Source organism: Sinohyriopsis cumingii, chromosome 18, assembly GCF_028554795.1.
Source record: "Sinohyriopsis cumingii isolate HCF-2022 chromosome 18, ASM2855479v2, whole genome shotgun sequence".
In the NCBI taxonomy this organism is placed as follows: domain Eukaryota; kingdom Metazoa; phylum Mollusca; class Bivalvia; order Unionida; family Unionidae; genus Sinohyriopsis; species Sinohyriopsis cumingii.
Genome location: NC_142978.1, coordinates 38,118,776 through 38,139,127, shown reverse-complemented (window position 1 = coordinate 38,139,127; position 20,352 = coordinate 38,118,776). Strand labels below are relative to the sequence as shown.

Genomic DNA, 20,352 nt, shown 5'->3' with positions numbered 1-20,352 from the left:
TAAAATGCCTTGATTTCATTCAAGGTGAGATCAGTCCACACACCTGTATCACCTCTGGCACGTTTGATCATCGCATTCAAATTCGTTAGACGGACAATGTTTCCACAAACTTCATCTGAATAGAATATTTGAAAATATCCCAAAGCTTTCCTGGAGCCATCTAACATTCGGGTGGGTCCAACTCTCTCAGAAAACTGAAACAAATCTCTCTGGTTTTCCAACCTCGTCCAAACAAAATTACATGGAGCATACACTTCCTCCAGTTCAAAACCTTCAAAGTCCTCTTCAGCGTCATCACTATCACCCACAAGTGCATTCCATTGCCTCTCCAGACGCCTTTTCTCATTTTCATCCAACTTTACTAGGTTGAAATTGGTAAAATCCTCTGATAATTCAAAATCTAACACTTCACTCACTTTCTTTGAACCCCGCCACGTTGGATACAAATTTCACCATTTGGAAAACTCGTTAAAAGTACCTACTTTATTTGATATTTCTAGTTGTATACAAGCTAAGCTCACGGGATAATCCAAATATAATATCTATATCACAGGTAGGAAGTTATTAGAGGTATCCCAAAATTTATATAGTCGGCTACTATAACGTTAGAGAAGAACACTGCCCCAGACCGGTAAAGCAGTCCAAAGTGTTTACGGACTTACTTCCCCTGGACCGGAAAACCGGTCCATAGTGATGAAAGGGTTAATGCTGTTTCTCAGCAAAAGATAGGCTGTTCATAGCAGCAAGTATAATTGGTGGAGGAAGAAACTGGTAAAAACCACCAACCCATGGGAAGCTACTGAAAAGTTTTCTTACATACCCATGTTGCCTGAAACCAATACTTGAACCCATGTGGACAGTGGTGAGATGGCAGTGATCGGTAAAGGTGAGCACTTTTGACCACTTGGTCACCCAAGGCCCGTCTTTCACAACTAAAATTACAATTCATGTTGTTGTTTTTTGTGACCATGGCTTGAAGAATGGCAACAGGTTCAGCCAATCAAGCTGAGTGCTGAAAATATCTCTAATATTCTTACTTGATAACAAGATGTCAGACTGCCACCATTATCATTTAGGACAATGTGGACTAATTACAAGTAGTAAAAACCATGTCCTACAGATCATGCGCTGAGGGGGAGTAGTGACAAAAAGAGTTTTTAAGATTGTCATCATGGCAGCCTTATTGGACAATGACAGGCACCATTTTCATTTTGGACCAACAAGGTCTATTGCTGAATACCCCAGGCTGATATAGCCGTCCATTAGGAGAGCAGAGATACAAATATTTTCAAGATGGCAGCTGTAGTGGCCATATTGGGCATCAGAGCTGCATCATTTTCATTCAAGACCAACTGTACATCCTAAGGAATCTTCTGGTGAAAACTACATGTAAATATGACTTTCTGTTTAAGTAGAGTTGTGGTAACAAGATATTTAAGTTGGCTGCTGGTGGCCATATTGGATTTCAGATTGGTATCATTTTTGTTTAGGACCAGCTAGACATCACAAGATGTATTTCAGTGAAAATTGCAAGCTGATACAATCATTCATTTAGGAGAAGTAACAATAACAAAATTTTCAAGATGGCTGCCATGGTACCCATACTGAGCATCACACCTTTTTAATTTAGGGTCATCTAAACGTAATATCAAGACTTTCAGTGAAACCCCATCTTGATATGACCATCCATTCTGGAGGAGTAGCAATAACATGATTTTTAAGAGGCCACTGTGGCTGCCATACTAGATGTCAGAGCAGTACCATTTTTGTTTAGGATAAACCAGACCAGGGGTCTCAAACAGGTGGCCTGTGGGATGCATGCAGATCGCCAAGCCATATCCTGTGGCCCGCAAAATGACTGGTGTTGCAAGGTGTCAAGAGAGAACAAATGTGGTGCTGCCCTTGGGCCACTGAAAATTCCCTCATGTGGCCCTCAGAGTGGTTTGAGTTTGAGACCCATGAACTAGACCTTGTGATGAATGTTTGCATAAAGGTTCAAAGCAATCCTCCAAGTAGTTCAAGTGGAGTATAACAATGCTAATAGATGGATATGTCAGATGATGGAAAACAGACCATCATACAAGTTTTTCAAGTCCTTGACCAGTGGAGCTAAACATTGGAGGACTAGTTGTGTTCACAAGATTGTGTGACAGACAGAAGAACTGATGGACAGACACAAGGATACCTGATTACCTCTGCCTCTGGGCTGTACAGAATGTGGCATTAAATTAACAACCAGTCTATACATAATGCAAACGCATTCACTTCGCTGTCTTTATCTTAAAGGACCATTTTATAAAATGCTAGCAGTTTCACTCTTCCCTCAATGACATTTATTCTATAATAGTGCCTGAACTGTTGACTTTGCTGCATGAAAGTGTTGCTAGTATTCCTGCTTCCAAATTAAATCAGTGTCATACAAGTATAAACAACATTTTCACGCATGCAACAAATACAGTAAGAAGTATCAAGCTTGGCTGTCACATCTGACAACCAGTCTACAGCACATTAATTAGTACTATGAATGCCATCACATAAACATATTTCAAGGCAATGCACCTACTTTCAGCTCATGAAAAACCTACCATGAGATACATGCATGCTGAGACCACCATCCCAGTTTCCTACAAAATGAATAGTTTTAGAGATAATAAACTGGTTAGAAATCCCAATGCTAGCTCTGTCTGTAAGTGATAATTATAATTAAGCTGGGTCTAGCTGGAAAGAAACAATGGAAACTTTTGTTCATGAAAATGGCAGAACTTAAAATCTATTGAATAAGCTTTAAAAAAAAAACAACCTATAATCTTGGCTTGTAACACACTATATTCTGGAAAATTGTAACTTTTTAAAATTGTACATAAAATTTTCCAATATCCATTTCTTTTTCATGCCACTAGTGGGTGGGTTTTCCATGAAGTCAAGAGCTACTGTATCTTCTGTCTCTTACATGGACATGGGGAGTTGTTTCTAAGTTATTTTTGAAATATTTTTGACTTTTCACATTTTTGGGATAAGTATTAAAAATTAACATAAAACAGATGATTTATTCTAGGAGAAGATTGTTAAATATTTTTACCTATTTGTAATTTACCACAATGTAATCTATGTACTACTTGCAGTTGGGAATCAATGCAATGTATAGGTTTTACCTTGATCGTTACGAGTCATATTGACTCAAAATGTACGATAAATCTCAGTATTCCCCCATGCGTGCAAGGTTAAAATACACCATTATTGGCAATTCTTAATACACAATGACTGGCTCTGCTTAACAAGCACAATTATTGGCACCTCTTTAACATACATCATACACTAATGGCACTGCTTAACGTGTACCATTACTGGCACCACTTAACATATACGACTACTGGCAATGCTTAACAAACACCATTACTATCACTGCTTAACATGTAATACTAGCACTGCTTAACATGCACAACTACTGACACTGCTTAACATGCACAACTACTGGCACTGCTAAACATATACCACTACTGGCAATGCTTAACATATACCACTACTGGCAATGCTTAACATATACCACTACTGGCACTGCTAAACATATACCACTACTGGCAATGCTTAACATATACCACTACTGGTACTGCTTAACATATACCACTACTGGCACTGCTTAACATATACCACTACTGGCAATGCTAAACATATACCACTACTGGCAATGCTTAACATATACCACTACTGGCACTGCTTAACATATACCACTACTGGCACTGCTAAACATATACCACTACTGGCACTGCTTAACATATACCACTACTGGCAATGCTTAACATATACCACTACTGGCAATGCTTAGCATATACCACTACTGGCAATGCTTAACATATACCACTACTGGCACTGCTTAACATATACCACTACTGGCACTGCTAAACATATACCACTACTGGCACTGCTTAACATATACCACTACTGGCAATGCTTAACATATACCACTACTGGCAATGCTTAGCATATACCACTACTGGCAATGCTTAACATATACCACTACTGGCACTGCTTAACATATACCACTACTGGCACTGCTAAACATATACCACTACTGGCACTGCTTAACATATACCACTAGTGGCAATGCTTAACATATACCACTACTGGCAATGCTTAGCATATACCACTACTGGCAATGCTTAACATATACCACTACTGGCACTGCTTAACATATACCACTACTGGCACTGCTAAACATATACCACTACTGGCACTGCTTAACATATACCACTACTGGCACTGCTAAACATATACCACTACTGGTACTGCTTAACATATACCACTACTGGTACTGCTTAACATATACCGCTACTGGCACTGCTTAACATATACCACTACTGGCACTGCTAAACATATACCACTACTGGTACTGCTTAACATATACCACTACTGGTACTGCTTAACATATACCACTACTGGCACTGCTTAACATATACCACTACTGGCACTGCTTAACATATACCACTACTGGCACTGCTTAACATATACCACTACTGGCAATGCTTAACATATACCACTACTGGCACTGCTAAACATATACCACTACTGGCACTGCTTAACATATACCACTACTGGCACTGCTAAGGTGGCGCTATACAGTTTCGCATTTTGCATAGGGTTAGGAATTTAAAGAAAAAGAATGTCCCCGGCTTTCCTCACTGGTTATACTGGCTATTTAAAAAAGACCTTGTATATCTTAGGTATAATGCAAAGAACCTTTAATTCCCTTTATTTTGGTGTATGATTGATGGGTGTACTATGGGTTATAGAGTATACAGCTTGGCCTTACTTCAAATGTGCACCTTTCAAAAAAGTGCTAGCTCTACTTGGTCATTTTCACTTCCTGAACTTCAGAGGTCAATTGTATAAAAAAGAGCCGATAACTTTTTTTACATTTTATATATTTGGTAATTCATTCATTGCACTTTCAGAAGCTGGTATTGTCTAGTCTGGCAAAATTCATTTTCCCTATTTTAATAGCTGCTATGTATAGTGTACTTTAGACTAATTCAGACTGATTTTTTAACACAAGGGAGCAGTCATTTTAGTTAGCAGTGTGCTTAAATCATGTAAAATTTCCAAAAGTACAATATCCAAAAGAAATATCATCCACATTACATTAATGTAGCATAGAGGTATGCAAACGTTCTCTCCACTGTGCATGTTTTAAATGCAAACTACTTCACCTTACATACGTCACTCTCTCAAAAGTACATATTATCTGGTGAGCGCCACCTAAACATATACCACTACTGGTACTGCTTAACATATACCACTGCTGGTACTGCTAAACATATACCACTCCTGGCATTGCTAAACATATACCACTACTGGCACTGCTTAACATATACCACTACTGGCACTGCTAAACATATACCGCTACTGGCACTGCTAAACATATACCGCTACTGGCACTGCTTAACATATACCACTACTGGCACTGCTAAACATATACCACTACTGGCAATGCTTAACATATACCACTACTGGCAATGCTAAACATATACCACTACTGGCAATGCTAAACATATACCACTACTGGCACTGCTAAACATATACCACTACTGGCACTGCTTAACATATACCACTACTGGCAATGCTTAACATATACCACTACTGGCACTGCTTAACATATACCACTACTGGCACTGCTTAACATATACCGCTACTGGCACTGCTAAACATATACCACTACTGGTACTGCTTAACATATACCACTACTGGCAATGCTAAACATATACCACTACTGGCAATGCTAAACATATACCACTACTGGCAATGCTAAACATATACCACTACTGGTACTGCTTAACATATACCACTACTGGCAATGCTTAACATATACCACTACTGGCAATGCTTAACATATACCACTACTGGCAATGCTAAACATATACCACTACTGGTACTGCTTAACATATACCACTACTGGTACTGCTAAACATATACCACTCCTGGCATTGCTTAACATATACCACTACTGGCACTGCTTAACATATACCACTACTGGTACTGCTTAACATATACCACTACTGGCACTGCTTAACATATACCACTACTGGCACTGCTTAACATATACCACTACTGGCACTGCTTAACATATACCACTACTGGCACTGCTTAACATATACCACTACTGGCAATGCTTAACATATACCACTACTGGCAATGCTAAACATATACCACTACTGGTACTGCTTAACATATACCACTACTGGCAATGCTAAACATATACCACTACTGGCAATGCTAAACATATACCACTACTGGCAATGCTAAACATATACCACTACTGGTACTGCTTAACATATACCACTACTGGCAATGCTAAACATATACCACTACTGGCAATGCTAAACATATACCACTACTGGCAATGCTAAACATATACCACTACTGGTACTGCTTAACATATACCACTACTGGCAATGCTTAACATATACCACTACTGGCAATGCTTAACATATACCACTACTGGCAATGCTAAACATATACCACTACTGGCACTGCTTAACATATACCACTACTGGTACTGCTAAACATATACCACTCCTGGCATTGCTTAACATATACCACTACTGGTACTGCTTAACATATACCACTACTGGCACTGCTAAACATATACCACTACTGGCACTGCTTAACATATACCACTACTGGCACTGCTTAACATATACCACTACTGGTACTGCTTAACATATACCACTACTGGTACTGCTAAACATATACCACTCCTGGCATTGCTTAACATATACCACTACTGGTACTGCTTAACATATACCACTACTGGCACTGCTAAACATATACCACTACTGGCACTGCTTAACATATACCACTACTGGCACTGCTTAACATATACCACTACTGGTACTGCTTAACATATACCACTACTGGTACTGCTAAACATATACCACTCCTGGCATTGCTTAACATATACCACTACTGGTACTGCTTAACATATACCACTAATGGCACTGCTAAACATATACCACTACTGGTACTGCTTAACATATACCACTACTGGCACTGCTTAACATATACCACTACTGGCACTGCTTAACATATACCACTACTGGTACTGCTTAACATATACCACTGCTGGTACTGCTAAACATATACCACTCCTGGCATTGCTAAACATATACCACTACTGGCAATGCTAAACATATACCACTCCTGGCATTGCTAAACATATACCACTCCTGGCATTGCTAAACATATACCACTCCTGGCATTGCTAAACAAATACCAATCCTGGCATTGTTTAACATATACCACTCCTGGCATTGCTAAACATAAACCAATCCTGGCATTGCTAAACATAATCCATTACTGGCTCTGCGTAACATACACCACTACTGGCACTGCTTAACATTCATTATTACTGCTACTGTTTAACAAGGGGGCCCCAGGGTCTAAGGCACTTGCCTTTGCAGTTCACTAACATCTCAACTTTGTGTGGGTTCGATTTTCAGCTCAGACAATGTAGGTATGAGAGAAAACCTGCTAGCAGCTTCCTGTGGGTTTGTGGTTGTTCCCGGTGTTTTCTGGGGTTCATCCTCCACCAAGCATATTAACTGCAATGTACCTATCATGTGCTGAAAAGTGGTGTTAAACCCACAAAACCACAAACAAACCTACTGCATAAACTACACCATTATTGGCAGTGTTTTACACCATTATTAGCACTGCTTAACATACACTATTTTGACACTGCCCCTTGAAGTGTACCTATTTAAGTCAGGTCAAATTTTGTTTTTCTGTAAATCTAAGATTGCACATATTTTTGTTAACTTCTTTTCTTAGTAAACCAGTATCATTACAAAATAAGAATTTCATGCCCTGGCACAGTTATAAAAAATGTAAAACAAATTCACTTTTCATGTTTTTAATGTACCCTCCATATGTATGAAGTGGTATACAGCATTATTCATGTCTACTTGTTCCATCCTATCCTGTCATGTACCATTATTGATTTCATTTCCACTCAATAACTTTGGAACACTTCAAAAATTGAAATCAATTTAAGTAGCAGGCAAACTTCGAAGAATTTCTGTAGCACATCTACTGTGGTGAGATCAAAGAAGTTCATAACAATGGAATCTGACTTGTGACCTTTAATACAAAGCTGTACAATCACCTGTCAACCATGGAAAGTAACCAAGTTTCCCATCACTATCTCAAAGGGCATTACAGTGAAAGTGCAGAAGAGAGGCAAAAGGAAATTGGAAAGTGACAGTGACCTTAAAATTGGGAACATGATAGAGAGATGCCATCAGATTGTTAAGCACAGGTGTACCACAGTTCATCTATGTTCCTTGACCAGCAAGTAGAAATCTTAAAATTTTTACCTATGACCTTGATCTTATGAAAGGACCCCAAACATTGAATGCAACTTGCCTTCCAGAGACACTATATGTCTACCAGGTTCTATTCATTTATCTTAAATGGTTTTTAACTTAGAATGTTGAAGGAGAAAAAATGTGAGTGAAATTTTGAAATATTAACATATGTTCTTGACCTTAAAGATTGGGATGCCTTTCGTAACATACCCTCTTGCCATCTTATATAGTCCATATCTGTTTCTTGAGAGAAGTGCAACCTTAAATTTGTTCAGTGCATCTTACTCCCAAAGCAAAAACCATAAGGGAGATTTTTACCCAAAAACTGACAATTGTTTAAAAAAAAAAAGATTAGAACTTAAATACGGCAAATGCAGCCTTTGTTTTTTTAACCCTACATTTGACACATATGGCATGACATGATGCTCCATTTCGACTGCTGTCTTGCAAGATAAACTGATATTCTGGAGCTGGCTACATTTAAGCATTTACAATAAAACTAGGTTGTGTTTCAATGTTGCTGGAGTTAAAAACAGCAACAACAACAAAATACTACAGGTGAAACTGCTGTCATTTATTCAAGGTGTCACCACCACACCTGCCAACCTTCCAAAACGTGATTGCAGGTTTATGAGGCTCCAACAATTGTTTTCCTAATTCATTTTATACACTTCAGAATTAAAAAAAATAGCTGGTATTCTTAGCACTGTCATATCACACATGCATGCATGCACACACACACAAAAGACTGACAGCCCTATGTTTCCTAGTCCTCTATGTAGATAACTGAAATCTGGGTGCTGAAAATAAATACTTCTCTTTCAGTCATTGTCAACCTTGACTTAAGACTTTTTGACCCCAAAAATCAAAAGGTTGCTTCTTTAATCCAATTCAAAAGTTTGGTTCTGTTATGTGATTCAGATCTAATGTTGTGTGCAAAACGATTTTCTTCTTTCAGCAAAGTGACATTGATGTTTTACCTTTTGACATAAAAAAACTGATAGGCTTCATGACAGCCATCCGCAACATTTGGCTTATGTAATGTACAACTAAATTTTACTGTGTGGAAACCAGGTTTCTTCTTTCAGTCATGGTGACCCTGACTTTTGACCTTCTAACCATGAAATCAATAGAGTTCTTCTTGTCCAACAAGCAAGGAATCCACAAAGTTTGGTAAGTGTGTGCAAATGGTGGACAACTTGACTTGTGCAGAAATGAAACTGGTAACAGAAAGATGGACTGATGAACATAATAATATAACATGTTCTGCCATGGGCATATAGAAAATTAGAAGTTTTGTTTTTAAAATCCATTGGATGGTGGAATATAGTATTAATATGTAGTCATAAACTTTGCTGCACTCAGTAGTTCTTTACAGAGTTAGATGGTGATGCATGTCATTAGTATTCATCTTTTCGCTCATTTGAGACTCGATGGTACTGTCGTTAAACCTTCTTTGATGATCTTGTTGAATTTTTCTGAGCACTGAAAATGATCTTTCACAAAGGTTAAACTCTGCCAAATCAAGAGCTCTGAAACTGAGTTTTTCTGGGCTTTGACTGCTCCACAAATGGCTCATTCTTTTCTTTCCCCAAGTTTTATCTGGATTTCAACATTTTGCCTTAAAAAAGGAATCACACTTCAAACTTCACCATTACACTATTGGAATAATCATGTTTTGCAATGTATGCATTGAGTAAAATCTGACTTCAATGAAACATTGCCACTGATCATAATGATGCCAGTACACTTTAAAAAGATGGCTTTTGCATGGTAATGAAGAATAATAGCTTTTGTTTCTACAAGATACATCTATGACTTACCTAACTTCAAAATTAGGTTGTTCTACTTTGTGTACTTAATCGATGCAAATTAACCTAGTGACAAGATTTTCAAGTTGGCCCATATGGCAGCCATTGATGTAAAATTGGCACCAGTTTCATTGAGGAAAAATTAGATTTTATAAAAACTCTACCAGTGAAAACCCCATGCTGATATAGATATCCATCTGGAAGGAATATAGAACAATATTTTCAAGATGACTATCTGAGTTTGCATTATTTTCAAATGATGAAAACTAATTGAAAATGAGTTTCCAAGAGTAACAATAACACTTTTAAGATGGAAACCATCATAGCCATACTGAACATCAGATCATGCACCATCTAATTTAGTACTTGCAAGACATCTTTACAAGTCGAGTGGTAAATACCCCAAGATTATATAATTTACCATTATGGAAAAATTATTAAGATTTTAAGTTGTGGTGGCCACAGTGGGTAGCATTTCCATTTAAGACCAACTAAAGCTCATAAGAAGTCTTTTGTTGAAAGCAAAAGATCAACATGACCTGCCATCATATCAGCCATATCAAAGGACAGATCAAAACCATTTTCATATGTGGCCAACTGGATAGCATCATTAGTCTTTCAGTGAAAACACATGTTGATATGACCATTCATTCAAGATAAGTGATAAAAAGATTTTTAAGATGGCCAATGTGGTGGCCATATTAGATATCTGAGCAGCACCATTATATTTTAGCTTGAAGTAGGCATCATTAGCATTCTTTCAGTATAAAAAACCATGTAGATGCACCCATAATTCTGGTGGAGTATTGGTAACAAGATATTCAAAATGGATGCTGTGGTGGCACTACTGGATAAGCAAGTAGCACCCTTTTCCTTCAGGACCAAGTAGATACAAGTCTTCTGGTGAAAACCCCATGTTGATATGACTTTTTGTTCTGCAACAGTATTCATAAGATTTTTTACTGTGGTGGCCATTTTGGATATCAGTTTTGCACCATTTTCATTTGGACAAACTAGTCACCATACAAGTCTTACAATGAAAACTCCATGCTGACATGACCATGAGTAGTGATATCATGACTTTCAAGATGGTGATTCTAGTGGCCATACTGGATGTCCAACTGGCACCATTTTCATTTAGGACCAACTCACCCATGGAATGAAGTTTGATGGCAATCATTCAAGTAGTTCTGCAGGAGTGAGGATAACAAACCTGTGCTAATGGATGGACTGATGACACACAACAGATGATGGACAACAGAGCATCCCACAAGCACTCCTGGTCTATGAATATTACAACTAAAAGTGACACATCTGCCCAAAAAAGATAAAGTTGGCGATGTCACCGTTTCAACATTTAATTCAAGTACAACTTGCTGCACACTGCTGGTGAACCACAATGCAAGCAAAAAAAGAATGAAAAAGTATAGTGGTAGATAAGCAAACAAACCATTTTTAGCAAATGTTTTACTCCAACACTACACTTCTTGTTCAGTGTCCAAAGATTAATTATATATAGTTTCTGTTTGGAAAAACACCTTGACTGTCAAAGACTGTCACTCAGACAATAACACTAAGCTTCACTGAATATCAAAATATTGCGCTAAACACCTGTGGAAAACATCAAGGTTCCTTAATATTTTCATTATAATTGTTTCTAAATGTTAAGTTCAGTACTACTTTCAAATAGTAGAAGTGTTCATATCGATATGCCTACAAATTAACGCTCACAGGACAGTCATGTTTTCAAACATGACTAAAGCAGAAAAATTTTAATGAAATTTTATATGGCATCTGTTCCTGTCATAAATTTATCAAAGGTGTCAGCCAAAAAGTACTAACCTTAAAAACCGAAAGACTACCCAGTTAGATCTGAAATTGAAGTCCACTGCCACCACCAATTAACTGTCAGTAATTTTCAAGTGCTTCACAACTACGATAACTATGTTTACATATTATACTTCAAGTCAAGGAAAAATACTCGCCAATTCTGTAATTATTTGCATTCTATCATATGCATGTGATATGACTTATTACCATAGTGCAGACTTACAGAGCACGCATGTGTTTCCACACTGTCCTTGAAAAAACAAAGGACTAATAACACGATTACTTTTCCCCAACATCCAGCAAGTGAATGGCATGGATCATCTCAGCCGATGGTAAGAACTGCCTCGCTTTCAAATTTGATACACTGAAGCCATTCTAACTATAGTCTAATGAATACAAGCGAAACAAGAAATGTTTGCACACTGATTCACATGATATTCCCCAATCTTAACAATGCCTTCCTCGTGAAGCAAAAATCTGGGTTCTGCATGGACTGAGCAGTCTAGCTACACACCAGTGACTACTTAAGGCAGAGAAAAAACAATGTTTAGACAACAATCACCTGGCTTCATGCGAAAAACAATAAAGTTCTCACACAATTCATGGACCAGACAAAAAATTATGTACAAGTATTTGAATTAAAATAATTACAACTTGAACACAACATGATTCTCATACAATGTCTACAACAATGCTGAAATTAAAAGTTTACAAAATGGTTTGATCTTCCCATTATTGCTTTTTATTCGCAGCAATCACCTCAATTAGGCTTGTCTTCTCAGTCTGGTGATCAGCTTCTTTGCCAATCACTTGGCATAATAATCGTTGATACAAGTAAATTATAATCTATAAGAATCTCAGTTAGAACATGGCTGCATGTTCCACTGATGTCTAAAAAAGTCGTGTGTGAGCAGCTGAAAAAATCCTTAAATGTCAAGCAGTGAAGAAATAAAACATAGCTTTAATTGCCAAGTCTGCCATCTGATCATTAATCTCTAGAAGTGGAATATATTTTAGGAGCAGAAAATCTATTTTGGTCAAAGTGTCCTCATTTTCAAGTACTTTTAAGAAGAGTTCGCTTGATCCACGTTTATAATTGTCATTTTGTTTACCAGAGAAGAAATTTTACTTAACAGCCTTAGAAAGAGACCATGACTGTGTTAGGTAATTAAATTTGTACAAGTCGAAGTTGTGGTATATAAATTTGTACAAGTCAAAGTTGTGGTAATACAATTTGTACAAGTCAAAGTTGAATTGACTGACTGAAACTTGAATAACTTGAGCTCATTTTAGCTTTGATACAATTTTGGGGATAATTTAGTACAGGTATGATATGTAAAATTTTCAATCTTGTAAAATGTCATGACTTATTAAATATAAAATAAATTCAATAATTTGATTCATTTACATATTCTTTCATTTATTTACTTTCTATTTTCTATTGTGATATATGTGTGGCATTATTTTGACAACAATGCAAGGAACAAGTAATGAAGAAATCCATAAGACTCCATGTTGACTTGCATTAAAAATTTGGTATATATATAAAATCCACTCAAATGATCATTTTAATGAGCAGCTTTTCTCTACAAAATGACATGATGCACTTGATAGGCCTGCACAGCCACAGCAGACGATGCCAACAGAGACAGACAACACCCCAAGGGCACTATTCGCATGGTCTTTTCGAGACCGAGTCGCCAATGATGGTGATGATGACTTGATAGCACACCCACCCCATCTTTTTCTCAAATTTTCTAGGCTGGTCTTTGGTCTTATCATGTGAGCATAACATTATGCCATGCATGATGAGTAGCAATTCAAAATGTATTGTGCACTGTCTTGGCAAAAGAGTACTCGCACAAAATTATACACAGAAATTACTGGCACCAAATAGCCATTATTGTGCTGATATGCCATTAAACCCTACTACATACACATATCAAACAAATGAATATAATATATAATCATTTTCTTTAATTCATAAAAAAAAAATTATCACTCACTGAAGTTCATTTAACAAGTCAGGTTATTAAATACACTTCTCCCGCAACAAGATGTCATTAAAGGGTTCAATGAACATCGATTGCAGCACATGTGAAATAGTTGGATTTACATTTTAGTTCACACTAACAACTGGTAGGAGGGAGGTGCTGGAAGTGACTTTTGTTGATACATGAAAACAGTTAACATAATTTGTCCTAAACATATTTGTATTATGGACTAACATTAATGGGTATTTCATCTAAGGAAGTCAATTAAAGTTGATAAATTCATGACAGGATTTTAATATAAACCAAGCTGACATGCATGAAGTTATCACAACTGCATCAGCAATGTTGGAGTTCCCACTTTCACAGTATCAGAGCACACTGATTCCTAAGAAAATGTTAATGAACTAAAATTACATTGCTGGAACTACACTTGTAAACTACTGGAGCCAAACTCATCAATATGTCTGCACTAGTTATTTCCTCAAAGTTGCAGTTTTTAAATGTCACCACACATTTCATCATCGATACTGATAGCTCATGGCAATGACTGAGTTCAACTTCATATTATCTGTACTAATAACAGTTGGCATACGGCAATTACATAGTTCTGGAACATGACATCCAGATGGAAAATTAAGTCAATAGAAAATACAGAGAACAGATAAATATCTGTGCATTTTATCTGAACTTGCAAATTAATTTTGACTGTATTGCAACAAATTTTGAAGACAGATCCAGAGAGTAAAGGACAAAAACCTGCGAGTTGTCTATGGTGTGTGATTTTAACAAGAAATTGTAATTGGCTGGAGACAAAAATTAATTAATTAGCTTGTGTAATTGTATTGAAGGGTGTCAACATAAATCCATCTTAGCCATCAAGTAATATTATACTGTGTTTGTATGTCTTGCAAAGCATGCTCAGCCTGATTTAATGCCCTTATTGGCTTGTGTAAATAAATCTCATAAGAACTAACATCTAATTCTTGCTTTAATCATGCCAACAAAAAATAAATCTTTCATGAAAGTGCTTGCGTGCATCACCTTGGCAGTCAACAGACTTGTTTTACATCTAACAGATGATGGCATATATCATTTATTATTACTCTTCAAAACAAATTTAAAAAAGGAACTAAAAATAACCATGAATTTATGGTTATTTCACAAGACTTCTTTAATTGCTTTTTTTTTCTTTCCAACTGCTGCCACCAAAAAGGCATTTAACCAACATTTTCATTGATCAATATTTTCATTGCAGTATTGTGAGTCTGTTAAAGAAAATCTATGATTTCTTATTAAAATGTGTGACTTTATCAATTTCAATCATAATCACGCAAAGCAAATATGAGCCTAATTTTGCCTTTTCTACAAGAAAATAAATGAGATCACCTGTCTCAGCCTTGTAATTAGATTTGTAGGTTATCGAAGTGTGCTAAAATGGGATTGCTTTTGTGGGGTTTTACACCTTATTTCAGCACAAGATATGCTATATAGTACAGTCAGTCTCGTTAGTGGAGGAAGAATCTAGGAGGACCCATGAAAGAACCACCAACCCATGGGATGCTAAAGGCTAACTTTCTCACACACCTACATTAGTCAAGCCAAGACTGAACTCACGCAGACAGAGGTGAGATGTGTGAGTGACCTCTAATGGCTGAGTACCATAGATCAATCAGCCACAATGGCCCCCTTCTAATATCTGGAAGTGGTGTATTACATCATAATGCCACTACAAACAGAGACACTAGCTACCACTCTAATTGCTGGAGCGTGTGTGTGTGTGTGTGTGTGTGTGTACAAGATATCTACTTCAATATGACTTTCTGCAATGAGAAAAAGTGATCAATACATTTCCGGAAGTGGCCATGTTTGATTTCAGATTGCCACCATTTTCATTTAGTACCAAGAAGGTTTTTAGTGAAAATTCCATGCCGACATGTCCATCCACTCAGGAGAAGCAGTGATAAGATTTTAAAGATGGCCACTACGGCAGACATACTGAACGTCTGAGAAACACTATTTTCAGTTAGGACCAACTTGGAGATGAATGTGTGTGTAATGCATCACCTTTCAAGAGATTGAAAAGAAAGTGTAGAAACGGATGAATGGGTGACAGACAACCGAAAACAGGTCATCCCAAATTGGTGAGAGTCAACCAAAAACAGGTCATCCCAAAATTGGTGACAGAGAACCGAAAATGGGCCATCCCATAAGTTCTTCTTGTTCATGCCCAGTAAAACTAAACCAAGTTATACAAGCATTGAAGTTTGTCCGAGTTATTCTCCATCAGAAACATCCATGTACCTATTTTTATCCATGGAGGTAGAATAGGGTCTAATGTGTAGAAAGTATTTTATGGTGATCTAGTATTGGAATCGAGGCTACCATGCTTGAGATGCATCCACTTATCAATTATCATGATGGCAGGTGAAATGGGGTCAAACATAACGAGTGTAAAACCGACCCCACCCAACAAATAAACCCCCAAATAAAGTCACTAAAGTGTAATTACTGGACTGGACTGTTCTGTGTCTAGACTCTACTCAACCCAAACTCTTACTTGAAAAAAATTCTAACCAATCTAAAGGTTGTATTTGTCCATTTCAAATAATATTTCCAAGTTTTGAGTAACATTTTGTTATTTGAAATGCTGAGTAATTTTTATGGGGGTTAGGCAGCTTGGTCATAGTGACCAAGTATGGGTAGAGTTAATCTCCGATAAATGCAGCTGTATACTAATCTTCTCAAGTGCAGTCAAAATGGGGTCCAAAATAGGCAAAATGAATGTATAATGAACAGACAACTAAAAATACAAGAGTCACTCAAGCATGAAGGCAAAATGAATTTATAATGAACAGACAACTAAAAATACATGAGTCACTCAAGCATGAGACTGAGATCGGTGGCCTAGTTTTATTTACTTTTTCTAAGATATACCCACTAATGAATTTTCATGAGCATGAATGAAATATGGTCCAGAATGTGGAGGGTGCACACACAAAAAATAAAAAAATAAAAAGTAAAAAATAAAAAAAAAATTTAAAATTTAGTTACTCAAGTATGAAAATTAGATGGTGACTGTCATTTGGTTTGCTGGAGTTGCACTTGTCAGGATACAGCAGCAGTGAAATAGGGTCCATGATTGTCAGAGCATAATAAATAGGTAAAAATGAAAAATGCACACAAGCATGAAAATTGGGTCATTGCAATCATATATTTGTCTGGTGCAGATGAATTTTTTAAGCATCAGTATGTGAGTCTTCATGTTTAGGTAAAATGGCATTAAAGATAATGGGGAGCAACAAATGTCTAGTTCAATTACAAGAGTCACTCAAGATGCATCCAGAAAACAGTTTTCATTTGTAGCAAAAATGGGGCCTAAAAGATACTAGGAATGCAATGAATGTATAACAGATTGGCACCATTTTCATTTTGGAGCAACCAGACATCATAAGAAGTCTTTTAGTGAAAACCTCATGTTGAAATGAGCATTTATTCAGGAGGAGTAGTGATAATGTTTTCAAGATGGACTCAGTATGGTGGCCATATTGGATGTCATTTAGGCACCATGTTCATCTGGGACCAAGAAGACCATGTGATTAATGTATAAAAAGTCTCGTGGAAAAACTACAAATAGTTTTGGACAAGTAACGATAACAAACTTGTGTTAACAGACTAATGTTGGACCAAGGATGACAAATGACAACAGATCATCCAATAAGCTATTTTCATGATATGACCAGTAGAAATTAGGGCACAATGACCTAGTTTTATGCAGCTGAGTTGCTATAACTGAGATGTATCCACGTACTAATTTTCAATGATTGTAGGTGAAAAAGTAAAAGATGTTACAGGCATCACAATGACCAAAAACTTGAACAGCTGAATAAACAAATGCATGAATGAACACAAATGAACAAACAAAACATATTATTAAGTCCCAACTACATTGGTGAGGGAGTAATCATACCAGACATGTTTTGTTATAAATTGTTTACAAAACTTAAGAAAATGTGGTGAGTAACTATAACCAGAGAACTGCAAAGGCTTGTAAGAAGAGGAAATCATTCAACCCACTTTTAATTTAAATTATTAATTTCCTATGAACTGAACATTCAAGTGCAAATGCTCTATTCCTGTTACCGTACATACAAAAATCCGTAAGGATCACATTTATATGTGCAATACAAACCTAATTTCACTTACATACAGCACCAAGAGGCAAGGGCTCTGTTATTTACTTAAGCTTTCTTATGAATAGTGTAGACTCTAATCAGCTGGTGCATTACACTACAACAGATCTGGGTCAACATCGTAAGCTGCTCCCTCTTTATAATAATCTTTTTACAGGAATTATAACAGAGACCCACTTATTAGTGAGGGAGACTCATAATGAGGGTTGTTTTAATAAGGACTTATCCAGACAGTGCATTAAAACACAAAACAGAGGATTTAATGTGATTGTTGTCAGCAAACAACCTGAATGACAGGAAAAAGGATTAGCAATAAAACAACATTTGACCAATTTAGTTTGATCTGCACTGTAAAAGGGGCAGTAGTATATCGAAGGGCTTTATATTAAGGGAATCAATGCAGGTGGATGAACACCGTTTATGGGTGAATATAACACACTGCTTTTAAACACTGAAGAAACCAGGGTGAATTGTTTACTTGATATGCTGTTGGTAACTAATCAGGACAGGCAACATCAATGAATTTGATGTTACACATGGGAATTATCATGGTAAAAACAAGCATGAACAATGACTACCCTTTACAATAATTTAGTGCCACAGACATAAATGCATCCTGATAGAACTGAGATGTGTGCAAATATAAATAAAGAATTTACCTCTTTAGGATGCAAGGCTGTGAGACTGCCATTAGGTAGGTTACTATGGACACCACTGGGTGGAGAATTGGGCCCTGAGTCTGAGTTACTGCCACCATCAACTGAAATCACATAAAATTAGATTCATGAAAATCTGACAATTAAAGTTTAAATGGGCCAGGGTCAAGGGTCAGTCATCTTGGTCACCTCTTATGACACAAAGAAGAATACAACTGAGCCTACTTGTGGTTGGAGCTGGTGGAAATAAATACTATAAAAAGTGGATAGACTGGTTGGCTGATTGACTGACTGATTCCCTGGTGTCTAACAGCATGCAACACATGAAAGATTACTGAGTACAGTGTCTTACTAAAGCACTGGCAGCTGACCCAACCTGGTTGGGGCAACACCAGAACCTATATGGCTTATGATGGCATGTCCAGCAAGGTGAACATGATGGACGTCACATTATTGAGGTATTCTATACATATTATTATCCTTAACGAATGAAATGTTATCCATTACAATACTCACAAAATAAAAGGTACTGCTTCATACTGAGACACTTTATAATGAATGAGTACTGTATTGTGAATTTACCATAGTACATTGGGTAAAAATGTTCCCTCCATTTCATGGATGCTACAAATGATGAACTAAAACACCCACCAAACAATGACCCACCTGTAGTAAGAACAGGATCCCCTTTCTCTGTACTTCAACACCAACCAAAAACTCCACTTATGCAGACCACAAAATTTAATACATGTACCCATCAAAATGAATGAAGTCACAGAATGTAAAATCAATCTTGCCTTCACAATCATATTAACATTAGTAGAAAACAATAACAGAATACCTTTCAGAACACTGTGTCTGAAAATCTAACAAACAAGGTCAGACATTCTCAAGTGCAGCAATTAAAATGAAATAAAGACAGGGTCCAGGACAAAAGAAGATCAGGCCAACAACAGCTTCTTACAAATGGACGCTTCAACTTTATTTCTTTCACTCCAGTGTAAATTAGCAGGTCAATAAATACTGACAAAAGGATGAGGGTGAATTGCAATAGGTCCACACATGATAAGTTAAAGCCAAATCCAGAATAAAGTATATCAAGAGCTTAAACGACACAACAGGTTCTCCCAAACCAGCCTTTTATTTTTCAAATTTGTACAATACACAAGGTTCACCATTTTCTCACGGAGAGTGCTGTATTTGCAATGTGTAACCAGCACTTCTGGTTACTGCTGTTTGCAACATAAAGTCTTTTGAACTTGAACTGATTGTGTGTGTGTGTGTGTGTGTGTGAGAGAGAGATAGAAAGAGACAGAGAGAGCAAAAGACAGACAGACAGCTTACTTGTGTATACAACTGAAAGTGAGTTTGCTGCATTTTTAGTCATATATTATCAGATAGGTGCTTTATAAAATAACACGAGGTAAAATATGAAGAGATATTATCCACATATTTAACCTAATTCATGATGCCTATGGTCATTAAAGAGTAAAGTGTCTGGCGATTCCAAA

The 20,352-nt window shown here is 36.9% G+C and overlaps 1 protein-coding gene across 9 annotated transcripts in view; it reads right to left on the bottom strand.

Moving 5' to 3' along the window:
• Nucleotides 1-20,352, bottom strand: part of LOC149776422 (histone deacetylase 5-like) — a 348,169-nt gene that overhangs the window by 114,417 nt on the left and 213,400 nt on the right. For all 9 annotated transcript variants that reach the window (XM_089940838.1, XM_089940835.1, XM_089940842.1 and 6 more), the window contains one exon: nucleotides 18,845-18,945. In XM_089940838.1, the coding sequence (XP_089796964.1) occupies nucleotides 18,845-18,945 (101 nt within the window). The remainder of the gene's footprint in view (nucleotides 1-18,844; nucleotides 18,946-20,352) is intronic.